Genomic DNA, 14,765 nt, shown 5'->3' with positions numbered 1-14,765 from the left:
TCTTGACAATCCAAATGTAACACACTATGCACTGCACTGGCTCTGGAATTAGATTTACTTTCCAGTAGACGTAGTCGTGACCAAGCACTATGTGGTTGCATTCAAACATAGGACTAAAACCCTGCCACCAGAAGTAGGATATATCCAAGTTCTTCAGCTAAGACACTGATTTTCAAATCTTGGAAATTTATCAGGGGCACCTAAGCAAGAAGATCAAACAAGCTTCCCTGAAAAAGACAGCTTGATCATTACTACTAACCTGTCTCTGCAATGTGCAACTACAGTGGACTGCTGGTGTGTTTTGGAGTTCACTCAGTTTACATGGCGCAATGGTTAAGGCCCTGCGTAAATTGAGTATATATCCTAAAGCGTGCCTCGTAATCCTCTGCAATGCACAGAGGTTCCTTGATAGACAAGCTGAAGTGTAAACTGCTCCTTGAAGGTAGACGGTTGCAAACCACCAATTTAAAACATCCCAGAAATTGCTGCACTTTAAATCTGTTATGTTCAAACTCTAATACCAAGCAAGGGGACTGCATGAGATGCAAGCAGAGCATCAACGGAATGTCTGGCAAGTGGTGGCAAGCCTGGCCTTTAAGCAGCCTTGTTGGAAATTATTTTTAGGCACAAGCATGACACTGAGAACTAACACAGGCAGAGGACACAAGGTTCTATTTCCTTCACCAGAAAGTGGTGCTGCCTTATGAAGTATGTAAATTAGAACCTGGTTATTGAGTGGGGGGTGAAGGCAACCCTAAAGCCCAGAATGAAGGGAGGTGTATTTTGAGATGACAATGGTGGACTGGGAAAAAGCCACTGCTGGTAACGTGACTGGGTGTTCGTCTCTATTCTGCTTGAACATAGTTACAGCAGGAACACGGAATGAGTGTTACTGCCCTTGAGGGTTTTCTCATCCCCACCCCCTTCCTTTTCTTTTTAAGAGTCAGCAGCAGCTGTTCTTCTGCTCTGCTGAGCAAGAGGCACCCACATTGGCAAGAAAAACTGTATCACTGCCAGAAAACAGAGGGAGATACTTGCTTCCATCAGGAATGGCCATTAAAACTTTTAAGCTTTCATATTACATACTTTTCACAATTCAGCAGTTTGGGGAGTTGAGCACCTATAAAAGTCTGCTCTCACTTTCCCATCTGTTGTTGCAGATCTGGATAATCATATTTTAAGTTACTATTTTACTGTCTTTCCAAAAAAGGCAGACCAGGGATCAAATTCTCCACAGTATATTTCCCTAAAATAGTACCTCGGGGACAGGTTATTCTTGACAACATCCTACCTCTCCAAAGCCTTGGCCATATATCTACTTTCTCAAAGAAGGATTCACATAGGCTTTGAATTCTTATGGATACAACATAACTTGTTATTAGCAGGTGACTCTATACTTGGGCTTCCACAATATTCTGAGAACAGGTAGCTCCTAATTAAGGAGCTCCTTAAGAGGAGGTAGCTCCTCTGGTGGTTTCCAGAAGATGTCATCAAAAGCACCACCACCAGCCCTATGAAGGGCTCAAAGCAAACTGCTTAATGTGGCACCAGTTTGTTCAAGTTCTTCACACAAAAAGGGATCACTCAAAGCAGCTGATGGCAGTATTGCTTCTAATGGCAATAGCAGAGTTTTCCCCACAATGCAAGGAATGAAACTATTTGAGAAATGAGTTTATTAGGTCTGCTCTCCTGCGAATTGTACTAGGATCAGTACATTATTATTAGTGTTGGCATTATGACAGAGGATTTAAACCAGCTTTCCCCAGCCTGGCACCCTTCAGATGTTTCAGACTACAACTCCCAGCATTCCTAATCATTGGCCATGCTGTCTGGGGCTGATGGGAGCTGAAGTCCATAATATCTGGAGGGCACCACATTGGGGAAGGCTGATTTAAGCAATGTGTCTTTCAGAGGGTTGCTTCACAGACAGTATTTTTCCTACCGAAAGATGTAGGAAATACCGTATTTCTTCGATTGTAAGACGCCCACTAATTTCAGTACCACCAACAGAAAACAACAACAACCTAAGACACACCCGTGATTCTAAGACGCACCCCATTTTTAGAGATGTTTATATGGGGAAAAACGTGCGTCTTAGAATCGAAGAAATAGGGTACATGTATGGTGTCATTTTTTTTGTTTTTTTGCCACACTTATGGTATGATAGTAGGACATTTTTTCTTACAAGGAGATCAGCTCCATGTAGTAAGAACTTCTGTACTGAGCCTCATGTTCTCCCTGCAGTATCAGATCTGTTCCTAGACTCCCTACCAGTAAAAATATATCGCTTCTGCCCTGCTGTTGAAGATGATCATTATTTTAAAACAACATTTTCAGGACTACACTGTTAACATGTTTACAAAAGCAGTTGCAGAAAATGTTATTTAGGATAACAACTTTACTCGTGATTAGAAGGATGTTTACATTACTTCCCCGTGCAAACTTGACACGTAATGAACTTGGGATTGGGCCTCTGGTTATCTTCCTCCCCACTCTTGGCATGTAGAGGTGGAATGCCAAATAGGGAGATCCTGTATTTAATTGAATGTGGCTTGTGCAGCCATTTTAAATATGCTGTGGGAGAAGCAAGGAAGAAGCACACAAGTCTATTGCTAGGCATAGACTAGGAGCAGGGAGGAAAGGAATTATGTCTGAATAGTTTTTAGGCCTCCAGTCTCTTACCTCTAAACGGCGGATGATTTCCCGAAGTGGGAGAGCAGACTCGTTTCCTCCAATGAACGTGGTAGTGGGCAAGTGAAATACCTTGTCAAGGTCCGATTCATCCAGGCCGTAAAACCCTGCAGGATTTTCATGGATAGGAGAAGGCAAAGAAGAAGTGGGGGAGGGTGTTCAATGCAGACAGCCGCAGCACAGGAACCAGGTTTTGGTGAAGAAGGGAAGGGACAAGAAAGCAGCACAAAATAAGCATGAAGGAGGTTTGTATGAATAAAAAAAAGAAGCAGTAATTAAAATGACAGAGAGGTAAGCAAGAACAAAAAAGTTATTATAAGGCACATAGGATATAAATGAAGTAATATACTTGCCATGAAAATTGGTAATTAAATCCAGGAGAGGAATCAATATGAATTTTAGACCCATATGCATACATTTTTAGAACATAAACAAAGGAAACAAATAAAAGGTATCGCGAACGTACATTGATACCACATTTCACCACGTATTCAGAATTAAAAGTAAACTGAAGCAGGAAATAAAGGAGTTAAAGGACCAATTCCCAGAACCAAAAGATTGAAAAGCAGCAAGATTATGTACTGGAGTTAGGGTTCTGCAGAGGACTCTCCTGAATAGCTCACCCCAGGGGAAGAAAGACTTTACAAGTCTCTATGCAACTAAAGCTCACTCTACAGGCCTCAAAAAGGCTTTACTTCCTGCAAATCTTGAAATTATTTCTCAAAAATCCATTTAAATATCTACTAGGCAAAGTTACCAGATACACTTACTACCATACACCAGGCCCACCATCTTATCACTGCTATTAAAATACTTTAGTATCAGCTGCTCGAATAACATTGAAGATATTTTAGCTGAAGATTTGATAGCTCCAAGGGCCAGAAAGATGTCTATAAGAAGGATGCAGGAACTGACAGGAGTGGATTCTGCACAGCAGCCTCACAAGAACTTTGTAACGTTAAAGACAAACTCCTTAATGGCTATTAACTTAACATCTAGTGACTGTCTGGCAACTACAACAGACAAAAATTATCTATTTTGAAATTCCTTTCTCACTTTTCCACTTCAATTATGTACTCAAGGTAGATAACTAAAAAGAATTAGGAACAATTTCAAATAGGATGACAATATGGTCCTGTTCCGACAACATGCTCAGCCACGGTTAGGCCACTAACTCTTTTGCAGTAAATGGTTGGTAAGCGTGTTTAAACCGTGGTTATGTAGCCACCACGGTTAGGAATGGTTTACATGACACTCTAAGTCATGGTTTACATGTCACACTAAGCCATAATGTTTGGTTCAAAATGCTTAACCACTGTTGGCTCAGTTTGTCGTCTGAATAGTGTCTTTGAATCGCAACAGAAAACAATAAAAAACAGCAAATCAACAAACTACCTATTCCAGAGGGGAGATAAAAGTAAAAACAAAGACCAGCTAAAGTCCTGACAAAACAATGCCTTAAGATGATGGTAAAAGCCTGCTGATGAGTGGCATAAATGGATTGCCTGGTACAGTGAGCTCCACATTCTAGATACCACAGTGAAGAAGGCCCTTCTCTCTTGTTCCTGCCAACTACACTTCAGATTATTACTATTATTATTATTTATATACTGCCCCATAGCCGAAGCTCTTTGGGCGGTTTACAAAGATTAGAAGACTGACCATTAAAAATCAATATACAAAATTTTAAACCATAAAACAGCTAACATTCAAAACATTTTGGTGCCAAAGCGCACGGAACAGCTTCTATTGTTGATCTCAATGGGTGGGAAGGGTCATATAGACAGCCATTCCATTCTTCTTCCTATAATAGGCCAATTCCAAAGCATTTCTTTCTTTTTATCACACACTTCTGCTCCATTGTAGTAGACGATTATGTAATCTTGGAAGCAGGTTGGCAGAAAAAGAACTTCATGTGATACCTGATGAAAAACAGCCACCCAATGCTGAGTTGTCTCCCTTTCTCTGCAATGTTTAGTCACATTTACCCCATGTTGCTCTCCCACTAGCAGTAGACAATGATGTAGGAGTGGGGGCAGGGAAACAAAATGGGGTAAACAGGGTAAAACACTATAGCAGGGCTTGGAAACTTGTGGCCCTCCAGATGTTGGTCCGCAACTCCTAGCATCCCTCGCAATTGGCTATGTTGACTAGGACTGATGGGAGTTGCAGCCCAACAACATCTGGAGGGCTGGAGACATTGTTGCCATTTTTGGTGACAGCCTCTTATCACATGGAGTTCTGTCCTTAGGAGAAACATCTGGCTGGTTAATTCCCATACCATTCTGCCCTTCCCCTTTTTAAAGAGCAGATATCTGAAATACTTAAGGAGTTCACAAGCAACTCACCCTCAGCCTGAAGAACATCACTTTGCAAACAACCTGGACATAGGATTGGGCTAGGGTAAATGTGTTTTGTCTGTCAGTTAGCTGTGCATTTCCCATCCCATACTAAAGATGCTGATGGGGGAGAAAATATCACTGCCCAGGAATTTTTATGTAAGATATAAATATGATGAGAGTTGTAGGCCAAAACATCTGGAGGGCCACACATACCCCCCCCTTGAATTAGGGGAATTAGAATCGCATCAGTGGGACTGCAATCCAATTACCGTATTTCTTCGATTCTAAGACACACTTTTCCCCCCATATAAACATCTCTAAAAATGGGGTGCGTCTTAGAATCGCAGGTGTGTCTTAGGGGTTTTTTTCCTGTTGGTGGTACTGAAATTAGTGTGCGTCTTACAATCAATGGCGTCTTACAATCGAAGAAATACAGTAGCTACAGCCAAATCCAGATCAAAGTCAAAGTTCGGTACTTTTTCAAAGAAATATAAAGGGTCATGTGACAGGAGCAAAGTCAAAGAATATTCATTCTTATACATGCACCAAGGGAGAATTTTCTTAATACGCTTCACTTCCCAAGTGTTATTTATCCATCATAACACATTAGTCTGCCAGGAAGAAGCCCAGAGAAGTTGATCAATTCTAAACATTGTTGATCAATATTGTGTGGGACACCCCCACTCTTTTCACTAATATTGCTCCCTTCAATCATTAGATAAAATATATATATTTTCAGCTAGGAGATAACAATAAAGAATTTGGGCACCTAACTGCCCAACCCTTCTACAAGCATACAGTGCAGGATTACAAGGGGATGGCAATCTCTTAGCATGGCCGAAAAAATAACCAACCCTAATTATTTAGATGAATCTCACTGCCTAAAGTTATGCACCTGCGTGGATCATCTTGCACAACAAAGTAAATTGACAGAAATCTGCCTAAGTATCACTGTATCAGCCACTTGGACATATGCTCTGATGAACGTCCAGTAACGATTACATTTTAGTGGAATCCAGCATGGTAAAGAATGACAATGCTTTCCGAAATACTCAAGGCAACAAAACAAAGGCAAGCAAACAATAGGGAAGATGGCTAACAAAGGGTAAATAATTTGGGAGCATGACTGACGAAGTACTTTGATCACACACATCTGTTTCACTGTCAACACTGAAAATCACTTTGGAAAGAAAAAGGCATAACACTGTTGCAACATGGGGCAAGCTGTAACTTTACCTAAGCTGTACCTGCCCAGAGTCAACTATTCAGAGAGTCCTAGTCTCCAGAAGGGTTAGGGGCTCATTATTTGCATACCTCCTACTGTTAGCACTCTCAGCCGCTCCTTGAATACTGCAAGATCTGGGGAAGGAGGGAAAGGTGGGATGCAGAAAGGAGAAGACAGAGAGACCCAGTCAAAGTTAGTTGTTTTTTTTTATAAAAAACAAACAACCCCAAGAATTGTGAAAGTAGTAATATAAGAGAAAGTCAACTTTTTAAACAGTACCCACACATAAACAGTTAAATCCACCACAGAAGAGAGGGTTAGAATGATGGATGCCTACACTAATAGAGGGGGAAGAAATCCTTGAGTGAATCGTTTGGAGCCAGCTATATAAACTGTACAAAGAATAAAAAGCATGAAAGTTACAGTGGATAGATAGCAGTTAAGCTACGTGGTTTAAGATCTCCTCACTGTTTCCTTAAGTGAAATATGCAAATGAAAAATAATACAGCACATCAAGATTAAGCCAGAAAATGAGGAGTTGCTAAGGTAGGTTCCTAGTTAAAAATCACAAGTGAAACATTTTATTAAAGAATCTCTTATCTGTCCTAGGTGAAGAAGCTTACCCTTACGTGTTTTTTTACCACCATATTTGTAAGCCACTCTTCCTCCAAGTAGCTCAAGGCAGCATACATAACATTCACACACTTTATCCTCAAAACGCTATGTGAGATAGATTGGACAAAGATACTGAAAGCAGATTCACAACTGAGTCTGTGTAGCCTAGATTTAACGAAATAGTCACCAGCAACTCTGGCTTTCCTCTCATCTTCGTAGTTAGTTTTATGAAGGTGGGATTTGCTGTCCATGGCTTTGCTTTAAACTTTGCTTGGCTGTAATACAGATTTCGAGGCCAACTCCTAAGGAGGAACAATTTACTGGCAGGATTTTACCAAGCAGCAGCTGGTTGTGTACCACTGAAGTCACTGTTGATGTATCTCACCTTTCTCATTTGGCCTTAATGCCCAGAAGCACAATGTACCTTTCTAGGAGAAAAACACTGAAGTCCTTTTATCTCATAGAGCTGAGTAGGCATCTCCTTAAGCATACTCATCTATCCCTCTGAGAAAATTTTCAGCACAGGATGATCATTAAATCAGAATGCAAGTGTAAACACTGTCCTCTGTATGCAGTTGTAAGCAACTGTATCTAGACTTCTTTGTGCAAAAGTGTATTTCAGTCGTGTCTTAACTCCTGAATTAATGACCATCCTGTGCTGAATGAATCGGGGAAGTATGGATATTGCAGAGCAGTTTGAGAAAGGTCTGGATTTCAAGACCAGCTAAGTTCTTACTCATAGGGAAGTTTCTATTCAGCTCCAAGAGGAGAGGGCTTTGATCGTTTCCTCCAGGGAGGGGCCATTTTCAATGCAGAGGATGCTTCTGGGTATTAAGACCAATTGAAGACGTAGAGTCAGAGCAATAGCTTTTAAGAATCTGCTGCTTATGGACTCTAAGGAGGAATCTGGGGTTCAAAGTGGAACATGAGTAAGCCACAGACTTGAAGTCTTTCGCCCTCCCCCAGCTAACAGCCATCAGTGAAGAGAGCAGGCAGCTGCTTACTCACCTGTGAGATGTCCTGCTCAGATTCTCTTAAGTGTTAGTCCACAAGATGAGTTATACTCCTCTCAGATTAGTAGTGGGAGAATTAACACACACATTGATGGGAGACCACCTCAAGAACACCATGGCCTGCCCTGCAGCTTCCCAAATAAGTACTTCCAAAGCAGCAAGCACTGTTAACTATGAACTGAATGAGAGGACCACAGGTATTCTAGATAGACACTCATCTCACCCCAGGATCCCCAGACAGACAGATCTAGAGCAATGAATAAAAAGATAAAACATTTTGATAGGTAAAAGGAGCAATGCTGTGAAAGACACTATACTCCATGACATCAGAACAAGTCAAAGCCTCTCACTGCAAGGTCTGCATAGGCTGCCCCTGCTCCTTGCCATTGTTGCAGATGGTGGGTTGGAGAGGCACTTGAGAGAATCTGAGGAAAGCAAATCACAGGTGAGTACGCAGACTGTCTCAGGTGCTACTCCAGAAGTTGGCTCATAATAAAGTAGTGCACCTCTATGTGGGACAAATTGCATCAGTGGGAGGACTGAATTGATGATAGCCTACCAAACAGAACAAACCAATTTAGTCCAGAACAGCATATTCCTAAGTGGCCTTGTATACCTCTGCCTAGGAAGCTGAAGTCACCCACCTGTAAAGAAGATTAGTTTCAAGACTTCTTAGGACCAACTTGCAAATTAAAATCTAAAATGTAGCAAATCTTCATTTTGGTTGGATGTAACTCATGGTCCTTTCAACATTCTACTAAGGGGCTCCACTTTGGATTACAAATCCTATTGGTGGATTGCTTACAGGATGCCAAAAGAATTAAGATAGATTTGTTATAGTAGACTAGAGACCAACATGCAGTAAACTAGAGCATGCAAGGATTGGGATGGAGTGTAGTAGTCTTGGTGTTCTGTGCAATGTTGAGATGGGGTCCCAGGAATGGTGGAAACAGCTGGCAGCAAGAAAAAGCAGCTGAAAGCACCACCATCTTGTTTAAAGCTCAACTAAGCACTGGTTCACAAGAGTGGAAGGTGTGTGTGTGTATATATATATATATATATATATATATTGGGCTATATAAATGGAATCATCTATATCTTCACTAGACCTTGAAGGCCTGCTGATTGAAAAAAGCCAACAAATAACCATTCTGTCACTTTCTGCTGAGGCAGAAGACATCTGAGAGGATACAGAAAGGGATGTGGTGTGCCTACAGATAGTCCCCAATCAATTGTTATTATATAAGCTACCTCCTACTGGCCTGAGAAGTGGGTAATACATCTTGTGGCGTAGCACCTAAGACAATTTGGAAAAAGAATAACAAATCTATGTATATTTTTTTTATAGCAGCAGAAATCTACACTTGTTCTAAAAAGGATCTCTGCACAGTGGGAAGACCATTAACAAGAAAAAAAATTGTGTGAACACAAGGAAAAAACAGGATAAGTCAATATTTTCAATTAGACATGAACATGCAAAAGTACATTTTCTTATCTGTAATAAAATACTTCTACCCAAGAGGTAAAAAAATAAAATATATCACACTGAAGTTCTACTGTTAGAATATTTAAAATTAAAGTCAACATTTTTCAAACTAAAATATGAGCCACATTTCAGCCGATACTATCAATCCCCTCCTCCGGTGACTGCCCCTAGTATTTTCATATCTAGGAGTACAATAACTTTCTACCTGTTTGAATTCACATTTTATAATGCAGGTACAACAGCAAGTCAGTGCAAAGTCAGCATTTTTTCCTGCAAACTGCACGTTAGGAATATTTGTGGCACACATCACAGCGTTTATTGCTAGGATCTGAAGCAATGCTACACAAAAGAGGAATACCTATACAAACATCTTTCACAGAAGCTACCCGACTAGCTGATAAATCCCAAATGGACATTATCTAGCTTACAGCAGCAAGCCTGTATTCAGCATAAAAATCTCATTACCACAGCACTTCCCGGTGTTAAAGGACAATAGTAACTAACTCATTCTTTCAGTATTGCTAATCAGCAGACAAAGACTTTAGTAACTTTAGAACCACTCTACAGTAAGAATATGAAATTGACCTTTATCCTTGTATAACTCAGATCAGCTAGTATCATCCTAAATATGTGACTAAGACACTAGTTAGTTTCAAAAGGAAATCCCAGGGGGAAACAGGTCTATTTAAGATTAGTTTATTGCTGGCTTATCTTCCAAGAGGCACAAATTACGTTAGTCTCCCTGTGACTCCAGTACTACATACACATTTATTTTTAATCTCTGTGGAACAGCTGACTGAAGGAGCTCCTTCCTCACCATCAGATGTGATTAGAAGGGCTCCACTCTATCCCTTGACACAGCATTTTGCAACTCCTGCCTGGAAGTAGGTCTCCTTATGTTAATTTTTCTGTCCAAACATCCTATGTGGAAGTGCTAAAAAAGTACCCCCTTTCCTAAAAATGAACTAGAGCTTGAAAACCAAATAAAGTGGGGTGAAGGGCAGAGTGCACTAGCTATTTGCAAGATACACCCCAGGAAAAACACCTGGCTTGTGCATGCACTTGAAGTCATTAGCTTGCTGCAGGTTTCCAACAATAGGCAGCAAACTACCATGTTTTTTTAAATTCTGTCTTGAGTACATATACCAAAGCACATATTGCAACAAATGTCAATGGCACATGAGTTAGCACCTTTTTAGTCAAAATGCATGCAAATGGCAGCAGGGAAAGTATTGAGTTCCACTCAAATATATGGCAGGAAAAAGGGATGAACACTTCTCCACCCAATTTATATTTGACAAAATATGTGTGTATTAGGTCGTATTAGGTCTACTAAAGGGCATCCTGTAGGAATCTATTGCTGGCAGTATTCTAAAAAAGTCATTGTAGATAGTTTTTCTTTTTAAAAAATCCTACTAAAATGCTTATATAAACATTTCAACAATTCTGCAGATTTGATGGAAGGATGAGAAAACACTGAGGATGAAACTGCTTGAGTATCAACTATGAATGCAATGGGATCACTAAGATAGGTCAGCCCTATTCTATTGAGAACGCTCTACTCTGTGCTGGCTATCTCAAATACCGGGCCCAGTTCTGGACACCACTCTTTAAGAAGAATACAGATAAAGTGGGACAAGTTCAGAGTAGGGCAAGAAAGATGATTAGGGGACTAGAAACTGAGTCCTTTGAGGAAAGATGGAAGGAAATGGGTATGTTTAGCCTTGAGAAGAGAAGACTGGGGATGGGTTGTTGTTTTTCAAGAACCCAAGGGATTGTCACTCAGAAGACACCGCAAGCTGTTCTCTATTAATCCAACATTATAGGATACGAAATAATAGGCTTTAAGGTTCAGTTGGACATCAAGAAAAACTTCCTAATGATTAGCGCAATTAGACCATGGAATCAACTGCCTAGGGAGGTGGTGGGCTCTCCGTCACTGGAGATATTCAAGCAGAGTCTGGGCAGCCATCTGTCAGGGATGCTCTAAACTGGATTCCTGCACTGAGCAGGAGTTTGGACACAATGGCCTAAATGGCCCCTTCTAACTCTATGATTCTATGAACAATTCTTATTTCTGCAACAGATTCAGGGTTTTCAGTTGTGCCCAGTTATCCTGAAATTAGAAAAACGTTCTCTGAACCAAAGCTCTGCTGCTATTATATGAATTCAGTAACATCCTGCCAACAGTTGAAACAGCAGGATGGAACTCTGACTGTCTCAGAATACCCAGTTTTAAGCCAGTCTAGCAAAGATAAAGCCTTACCAGTTACATTTACGGTTATTCATTGTTTAGCAATGGGGGTGAGAATACGGCTCTGTGGCAGAGCACTTGATTTGCCAACAATCCCTGACTTTCCCAGTTAAAGGCTCAGGTAACAAGTGATAGGGAAGACCTCAGGCCTAATATTCTGGAGAGCTGCTACCAGACAAAATACTATGCCTGATATGGTACAAGGCCGCTCCCTATGTACTCCATGATGTGTCACCCCTGCATAAAATTTAAGCATCCTGAGAATGGCAGGTTTTAAAATTAATTTTCTAGACCTTATAGCAGTGAAAGCAAATCTGGGAGCTAGTAGACAACACCTGGTGAAATCGCACAAGGAGAAAAAGGAGGAAAGGAGAAGACAGTTAACAGTGACCTGCATGGCACGCTCCCCTTTCCTATGACCCAGCAAAACAAAACTCTGCATGTATTTGTATGTTTTGCAGTTTATATAATTTTAATGTGAACAACTTATAGAAGTTGCAGAATTCAGTTTTTCCTTGGAGCAGTCGCTTTAGTACAGAAGTTCCCATTTATTTATTTTGGTGGTGCAGAGAGTACACGCAGCCTTGATTATTCAAAAATGGACAGAAATAGACACTGCTACATCATGGATAATAAAACACTTTGATTGCCACTGTTCTATAGAAGGAAAAAACACTGTACTACTCTTTAATATATCACTTCTTAAACTGAGTTTGCACAGCTATATTAATTAAAATCGTAGGATTCATATATGAACACTGATAAGAAACTAGTAATAGTATAACACTAATCTAAATAAATCCTTGTTACCAAGGTGTAGTATTACTGATAGACTACTAACGTGTTTATATCAGTTCATCATCTTACTTGTATTCTATCTTTCTAATATATCAAGTTGTGATGGCTTTTCGCTGTTAGCAATAAAGATTTCATTCATTCATTCACTAACAGTAATCTATAGAAATATAATTACTCTCAAGCACTGACGAAGTAAAATGGGTTGCAGAGCTGGATTCTCTATCCTACAGGAGCCACATTTATATATTTTTTCACCAAAATGTCCATTCCATCAGTACTATGCTCTACAATATACTGTACTACGTGCTGTACCTGACTGTCATGTACTTGACATGCTTGCTGAAGAGGGTTCAGTAGTTTGTGTGGAATGTAGGAGTACCACAGGCCACATTGGGGATCCCCTGAGGTCTAATAAGACCCCCTTGGCCTCATGGCTGACACCTCTGCATGAACATATGCCTAACGGAGAGGGCAGAATGACAACTGCTACTCAAAGATTGCTGTCTAATCAGCTGAACTGCACTGCACGTGTTCTCTATCGTTTAAAGACATGGGTAAAGCAACATTCATCACAGTTGTTTTGTTAACTTCCTTGGATGCCTTCTATTTCACCAACACACAGTCTAAGATCAGGTCAATTCTGAATGTCTCAACAGTAGAAAAATTGTTTACATCATCACATGCAAAAAAATTCTAATCACACTTCAACCTTAAAAGAGGTTAGTTGTCATTATTATTTCTCTATTCTAAGTTAGAAGCATGCTACTTAGAAGCGCTTGCGGAGCCAGGTTGATTAACCTGTGGAAAGCACCAGCAATCAATAGAGCTCAGCCACCATAACCTGTACTACTCTCGAAAAAGTGGCAATACACTACAGTGATCAAAATTTAAAGAGCAGATTGGGTTGTACTAAAAGAACCAAATTCCAAATATTGCTCAGCACACACATCCTCACCTGAACACACATCCTCATCTGAACACACATGCACTTTTCAGCCCAGGTTCCCATAATTTCAGTCTCATTAGATGTGGGAATACATTCCAAAGCTTCCTTGTCATGATCACTGACAGAGCCATTGGTTAGAATTGAAACCAAATATTCAGCTCTTCTTAGCTAAGCAGCTTGCCCTAAAATCCTAAGGATTGCAACTTAACTGAGTGAGGAAATGCCACCATGAAACGTACCTGGAGGCTTTTGAAAATTATCCCCCAGACCCTTTCCCCCTACAGTCAGATCACAGCAGAGCTCCAAGCTGGTGAAACAAGTCACCAAAGCTCCAAGCAAGAGCCCTTCTGGTCTTTGTAACACCGGAGGTCAAGAGATGCTAAAGGCAAGGAAGGAAGCCCAAGCTACAGATGACCCCCAAATATTCCTCATTTTCTCAGAAACACAAATAATTTGCACCACTAGTCTAATTAGAGCCATTTCCAACAAAACTTAAATTAATAAGAACTGATAGAAGAAGAGAGCAAGCTGTCTTGTACCATGTATGTAACAGCTTGAGGCTACAATGTAAGTGACAAGGGATAGATCATCTTTGCAGCCATTTAATTTTTAAAAAGTGATCATTATGAAGGAAACTTAAGACCTTTCCCTTCAGACTTAGTGAAGCATTCTATCTAGAAGCTGTGAAAGGGACAGAGGAGCTCAAGCAATGCGGCACTAACTGCTCTTCGAGCCCTCACCCAGTTTGTCTGCGGAAGTGATAATATCGGCTGGAACGGAAGAGTCCAGATCAGCATCCAAGATGCCCAGTGGGTCGAGCTGTGCTACATGATGCCCTCGAATCTATGAAATGGGCCAGGAATGAAAAGGAAAGTGGATACCAAAAGAGGGGTGAGGGGAGAGGGATGGAAAGGAAAAGGGTATAAAAGTTAAAATTACATTAGAATTAATTTGCAGAATAATTCTCACCGACGTTTGGAGAATCAGTTACTGCCGAATCATCAAAATTTACACAACTAATGCCGAGAGGATCAAGCTTGGCAATGTGGTGACCCCTGACCTAGAAACAACAACAAAATTAGTCAGAAAGTTGGTTTAAAAGCATCTTTCGCATTGCAGTGTTTCTTCAAGGCCATGGCATCAAGTTTACCTAGACCTATGCTGCTCCATTTCAACAGCAAATCCAAACGCCAAATCTAATTGTTCTTTAAAGTAACAGTGAAAATATTTAATGCTACAAACCCTTAGGGATAGAAAGGTGATTAAATATATTAATTTAGAAATGGGGAAAGGGCACAAAGTAATTGCTCTTCGGTGCCTAATACATCTTTTAACAGGTAGCTAATTTTTGTAAATGTATTTCCAGAAAGCTCTGGCGTGGGCTGGTCCATGAAG

The 14,765-nt window shown here is 40.5% G+C and overlaps 1 protein-coding gene across 2 annotated transcripts in view; it reads right to left on the bottom strand.

The window, feature by feature from the left end:
* Positions 1–14,765, bottom strand: part of OGDH (oxoglutarate dehydrogenase) — a 58,856-nt gene that overhangs the window by 21,492 nt on the left and 22,599 nt on the right. The window contains exons 4-6 of one of the 2 annotated variants that reach the window (XM_063139567.1): positions 14,111–14,213; positions 6,348–6,392; positions 2,683–2,798 (exon numbers count right to left, since the gene is read on the bottom strand). In XM_063139567.1, the coding sequence (XP_062995637.1) occupies positions 2,683–2,798; positions 6,348–6,392; positions 14,111–14,213 (264 nt within the window). The remainder of the gene's footprint in view (positions 1–2,682; positions 2,799–6,347; positions 6,393–14,110; positions 14,214–14,765) is intronic. The other variant, XM_063139568.1, reaches the window with a different exon arrangement.

Source organism: Elgaria multicarinata, chromosome 12, assembly GCF_023053635.1.
Source record: "Elgaria multicarinata webbii isolate HBS135686 ecotype San Diego chromosome 12, rElgMul1.1.pri, whole genome shotgun sequence".
Lineage (NCBI taxonomy): Eukaryota > Metazoa > Chordata > Lepidosauria > Squamata > Anguidae > Elgaria > Elgaria multicarinata.
Note: the sequence above shows the minus strand (reverse complement) of the source record. Positions and strands in the feature narration are given on the sequence as shown.